At 39.6% G+C, this 6,396-nt stretch overlaps 1 protein-coding gene across 1 annotated transcript; it reads right to left on the reverse strand.

Moving 5' to 3' along the window:
* Window positions 1-770: 770 nt before the first annotated feature.
* On the reverse strand, window positions 771-1,985 carry LOC140835431 (uncharacterized). Its single transcript, XM_073200926.1, has one exon. It carries the CDS (start codon window positions 1,983-1,985, stop codon window positions 771-773), a length of 1,215 nt encoding a protein of 404 aa, XP_073057027.1.
* Between the last annotated feature and the right edge of the window lie 4,411 nt (window positions 1,986-6,396).

Raw genomic sequence — 6,396 nt, forward strand, 5'->3', positions numbered from 1 at the left:
TGGGGTTAATTATGGCACAAGAATCATGCCCAATATTGACATAAATCTCACAATATTTGACCCTAATCTCCTTTCCATTGTTGCTGATTTCTACCAAATCGAGCTCCCCTCCCTCCTAATCTAATGGTTCGAATTTGAGGTGCAAAGGAAGGGAGGATTTGCTTCCCATCTTGAGGCTTATTCTAGCATGACATTACATCTTTAGGCAATATAATATTTAGGCAAAATATCTAGTTGATTTTCGAAAATAGGCAATATTGTGCCTTAGTCTTCTAAGTCTAATATATTATCTCCAATCTTGCAACATATTCTCCCAAATTTGAAATTATGCATGATATTTATAACTTAATGACTTAATATTGTATTTCCAAAATATTCCAATGTATCTTATCCAAATATATGTACCCAAAAATATATTATTAAAATCCTAAATTTTTCTATCAATTATTAGATGATATGGTAAAAAAAATCGGGTTTTTACATCCCTCCCTCCTTATGGGAAGTTTTGTCCTCAAAACTTGAGTTGGCTTGGCCACCGAATAGGTAGGAATATTCCTTTCCCTTACAATCTACTACCGTATTGTTTCTTGCTAATCAATCCATTCCTAAGATGATATCGAAATCGACCATGATCAACTGTATCAAGTCGGCCCTAAAAATATAATTATCGATACTGATTTTTCAATCTCTGTAAATTTCATGAGTTTCAACGGCCCTACTGGTAGGTGTGGCTAGTTGGAAAGGTTCGGTTAGCTTATCGGGCTTACGTCCTAACTTCTTACCAAACTCTTAGATATAAAAGAATGTATGTCACCACAGTCAATTAACACATAAGCAGGCATTTGCTGAATAAATATGGTACCTGACACAACAATGCTTGCCTCATCTGCCTCCTCCTGCGTCATGGCAAACACCCTGGTATTTGGTTTGTGCTCCCGTGGTTTATTGGCATTCGTCCCTGAGCTTGACCCGTCTCCTTTACCTGGTCCAGTTGTTTTGTTGCTGGCGGCTGGACAATCTGCCATACGGTGTCCTGGTTTTCCGCATCCGAAGCAGACGCCGCTGGCTCTGCGACATTCTCCCAGGTGGCGTAAGTGGCAAGTTTGGCAAGGCTTAATGGTCTGGTATCCTGAGGCAGGCGAAGGCCCTTTAGATGGTTCGCCGGAATGGTTCGGTTTCTTGAACGACTGACTGCCATGAGGAGGCTGATCATTCATAGGCCTTTTGTTCCTAAATTCTTTCTCTCTGCGCTGGATATCAGTTTCAGCTCGGATAGCTGCGCCCATCAGGTCGGAAAAATTCGCCGGTTGGTAGACTGCTAGGGCTGATTGGATCCTGCTGTTCAACCCCTTCTTGAAGCGGTGCAATTTTAGAACTTCATCCGCCATAATTGCCGGAGCATATGATCCTAAGGCGTTGAACTGGGAGGTGTATTCCACAACTGACATGTCGGGAGCTTGACTGAAATTCTCAAACTCACTTAGTTTCTGTAGTCTGACCTCGGCGGGGTAATACTGTTTCAGGAAAGCTTCCTTAAATCGTTGCCACGTGATTGGTCCTGCAGCTGTCATGGCTGGCGAGATTGCTTCCCACCACTTGCCTGCTCGATCTTCCAGGAATGGCACTATCACGTCCACTTTCAGTGCATCCGGGACTTCCAACAGTCGCAGCTGAGTCTCCACACTTTTCAGCCAACTCTGGCTAACCTCAGGGTCGGCTGCGCCAGTGAAAGTTGGGCACCTGTTCTTACGGAGGGACTCGTAATGGAACTTGACTCCGTGCTGTGGTGGAGGTGGTGGTGGTTGATTGGCGTTGGGGTTTATTAACCCCTGAAGTGTCGTGGCCACGATCGTGGTTATGGCCATCAAGTCTGCTTGATTGAGATTGAACTGAGGTGGAGGTCCGTTGCCTTCTCCATTAGGGTTGTTGTTGTTGTTGTTAGCATAACGGGGGTTGCGGTTTTGCCTTGGAGGTCTACCGGCCATTTCCTACAATTTGAATGTTTCTAAGAATTTGTACGAGTAGGATTTATGCAATAGATTGCGTAGAAGTAAATTGAAATCAATGGAACGAATAAAATATTTTATTGATTTCTCAAGCAGGAAAATAAATGAACATGACCAATCTAAATGAAATAAATGTACTGAATGAAATAGGACATAATAAAATATCAGGGTCATATAGAGTTCAATAAATGAAAATAAAAATTCGAAAATTTTCAAAAATGGAAAGTTTTGAGATAGACATATGGTTTCGAAGGGTATATCGAGAGGATTCCATAACAGTCGACGGAACCAAATTCGGAGTTTTCTACGAAAAAAAATCGAAGGACATAAGCTGGTGGGTTGACTCGTTGACTCAACCGAGTTGACTCGCCGGGTTGACTCGCAGGAGTAAGGTCGAAGAAAGGGCTTATGACGGTGACGGCGTAAGGGTCACGGAACCGGTAACGGTACAGAAAGAATCGGTCGGAAAACGACCCAATTTGACCGGAAACTCGCTCAAAATCGGTTAACTCACTTGAAATTGGGCGTTTTTGATTGGCTGATCTGAATTCCAAATTGATGGATGTGAAACATTACCCAAGAATCATAGATGGTGTAGGTAAAATTAATTGAAAATCCGAGTATGATTGATAGGGTAATTGGACAAAATACAATTCGGCGTTAGGGTTTGAGCGAAAATTCGTAGATCCGAAATTCCCGTTGCATACGAACACGAAATCTGAAATTGGTTGAGGGCTTTTGTTCGTATTTTTAAGAAGATTCTGTAAATGGTCGCCGATTGAAGAAAGGCTACAGGAAGCGGCCGGAATCGGCGGAGAAGCGCGCGCGCGGTAAGGGCCTGTTTGGCCGAAATTCCGAAAAATTTCCGGATTTTTTTTTTCGAAATTAGATTTTTCCCACTCGGATTATGAACCTGACGGCTCTGATACCACTTAAATGTCACGCCCCGAGACCGAGGTTTGACACCGGCGTTGTTTGACAATCACACAATCGAAACAACAAGCCTTTCGTAGCACAGTATAAACCGAAAACCAGTTTATAAATCATAATCTCAGATAAAATAACGATTGTTTTTACAATATCGAAATCCAACGAAATAGTAAATAATGCGGAAGCCTCTTACAATTCTTTAAATCAGAAAATTCGAAGTAAACATATTACTAATCTGGCAGATCACCAACCCCAAAATTGCTCGGACTCTTCATCTTCAACATGTTCTTCGTTTTTATCTGGGGAGGGTCGTAAGGGGGGTGAGTATTTTGGGAATACTCAGTAAATGGGGGACTTTGAACACAACATAAAAGTTTTATAACATTTTCGAATCATAACATAAACGTAAAGCATGCTTTTCATAATCGTAACGTAAATTCCATAACATAATAACACTGCGATTTTTCACCTTTAACGGTTTACTGACGTCAGTCCCTAAGTTTTAATCCTCTAAGGGGGCGAGGCCATAAAACAGTTCTATCCCACTGTTAAGGGCCATATGTTGGAATTCCACCCATTTTCAGGGAATTCTCACAGTGTCAAATATAAACGTAATAACTTTCGTAAAAACGTATAGACAAAACGACGGTGCTCGACCTTATTTTTAAAACAACAAAACCGAGATTTCATATGCGCAAAACCAAAATTTAAAACAGCCCACTTACAGTATTTTTAATCGCTAAAAACGTGGATGCTCAACTCGAAAATTGGATCGCTCCTTGCTCCTCCTTCGGACAGAACTTCGGCTTAATTTCTTGGACGGTTTTCGGGCAGAGTTTCGGCTAGGGAGTGCTGCTGAATTTTTCGAATTTGTGGTGTGGAGGAATGACTAGGGTGGTGTTGTATTTATAGGTGGAATAGATGGGGTTAATTATGGCACAAGAATCATGCCCAATATTGACATAAATCTCACAATATTTGACCCTAATCTCCTTTCCATTGTTTCTGATTTCTACCAAATCGAGCTCCCCTCCCTCCTAATCTAATGGTTCGAATTTGAGGTGCAAAGGAAGGGAGGATTTGCTTCCCATCTTGAGGCTTATTCTAGCATGACATTACATCTTTAGGCAATATAATATTTAGGCAAAATATCTAGTTAATTTTCGAAAATAGGCAATATTGTGCCTTAGTCTTCTAAGTCTAATATATTATCTCCAATCTTGCAACATATTCTCCCAAATTTGAAATTATGCATGATATTCATAACTTAATGACTTAATATTGTATTTCCAAAATATTCCAATGTATCTTATCCAAATATATGTACCCAAAAATATATTATTAAAATCCTAAATTTTTCTATCAATTATTAGATGATATGGTAAAAAAAAATCGGGTTTTTACAGAACCTGTTCACATAATAAATATTATTCAAAATATTTTCATACTCCGATAAAATGAAGTTTGAAACACAAAATTTAATAAAGTTATAATACAAATCAAACAATAAAGAGCGACTTTGGATAGTTAGCGCTTTCATCAAAGGTGTTGTTCTTAAACAAAAAATCTTTTTGTAAAAAACTGATTTTTGAATGCATATACTCTGATTCCGAACATGCTTCGGTGCATACTCTGCAGCTTAACGACCTCTGTGCCCATCATGAATAGCAAAATGTGCACATATGTAACAAAAAAATTCATGGAAAAAAAACAATGAAATGAAATAAAAATTGAGGGGGTAATTCACGATTTGCTCCTTGATTTTTAGACAATTTTCAAATTAGTTTTTTATCAGTGTCCTAACTTAAGTCTCTTTTGTTTAGAAATTTTCCCCTATTCAGTCCTTATTCAGATTTTACCCTTTTTTTCTATTTTTCTCAAGTTGCTTCCATATAATATTTTACCTCTTTGACCAGAGTTTTATCTAGTCATATCCATCAAGTTTTATAGAGTGCTCCTCACAGTATAATCTCACAGTCGCAACATATGGTGTTGGTTCCACGTGTAGAATTTGAGATAATAAAACTCGAAAATAAAGAATAAACTGGACACCAAGATTTACGTGGAAAACCTCTAAAAATTATTAGGGTAAAAACCACGGGCAAGATGAAAAGATTTTCACTATAATATTTTGTGGTGTACAACTCACTCACTGTGTTTCCAAAGAGAACACACGCTTTCTTAATACAGGAGAACAAAACACCTCACAAATATTATAGAACCAAGCACTCAAATGCTTATAAGATGAGAGAAAACTCAAAGAAGAGATAATTTCAGAATGAAGAGGGGAGCTCTATTTATAGAGCCCCTTGTCAGTGTGAATACGCGTTAAAAACGCGTATTCAAACTTTCCACGAAACCTTTCATCCCACGTTTTATTTATTTGGCCACCAATATTAATGATTAGCCTGCCTCCTTTGACTTTTCATACTGACATTTCTCCCACTTGGAGATTTGATTGAGAATCAAACACATCTTCACATATCCTTTCAATCTTGCCATTCTCTGCTGCTTACGTTTCCGCTAGACCAATTGAGAATCTACACCACTCAAACTTATCAGTATTCACTGGCTTGGTCAGAAAATCAGCTATGTTATCCTTTGTATGGATCTTCTGCATATCCACACTTCCTTCCTCTACTACTTCCCGCACAAAGTGAAATTGAACTCCAATGTGTTTCGTCCTGGAATGAAAGGCTGGATCCCTTGCGATGTGCAAGACACTCTGACTGTCACAAAACAAAGAAACATTCTCTTGTTTGTGCCCGATCTCCTCCAATAACCTTTTAGTCCATATTGCCTCCTTGCAAGCTTGAGTAGCTGCCATGTATTCTGCCTCTGTTGTAGATAACACCACAACTGCCTGCATTTTTAAACACAGCTTACTGCTCCTCCTGCAAGTGTAAACACATAACCAGTAGTAGATTTTCTCTTATCAGGATCACCTGCATAATCTGAATCGACATAGCCCCTGAGTGTAAAATCCGATCCTCCATAACATAATGCAACATTCGAGGTACCCTTGATGTATCGAAGGATCCTCTTAACAGTGTTCCAATGCTCTCGTCCAGGATTCGCCATATACCGACTAACTGCTCCCACTACTTGAGCAATGTCCGATCTTGTACAGATCATGGCGAACATCAAACTTCCCACTGCTGATGCATATGGTACTCGAGACATCTCCATCCTCTCTGCTTCACTCCTAGGACACATCTCGGAGGATAACTTGAAGTTAACAGGAAGAGGGGTCGATATTGGCTTACTATCTTTCATGTTGAAGAGTTGCAAGACTTTCTTTAAATAATTTTTCTGGGAAAGTCAAATCTTTCTGTTACTTCTATCTCGGTGAACTTGCATCCCTAGAATCTTGTTTGCTGGTCCCAAGTCCTTCATATCAAATTCCCTAGCCAACCGTGCCTTCAATCCTTGGACCTGATCTTTGTTGGAGCCTGCTACC

This window comes from Primulina eburnea, chromosome 6, assembly GCF_022965805.1.
Source record: "Primulina eburnea isolate SZY01 chromosome 6, ASM2296580v1, whole genome shotgun sequence".
NCBI classification, from domain to species: domain Eukaryota; kingdom Viridiplantae; phylum Streptophyta; class Magnoliopsida; order Lamiales; family Gesneriaceae; genus Primulina; species Primulina eburnea.

Bases quoted from the DNA above. Each gene is read 5' to 3' on its own strand.
- LOC140835431 (XM_073200926.1), bottom strand. From the start codon at position 1,985: ATGGCCGGTAGACCTCCAAGGCAAAACCGCAACCCCCGTTATGCTAAC.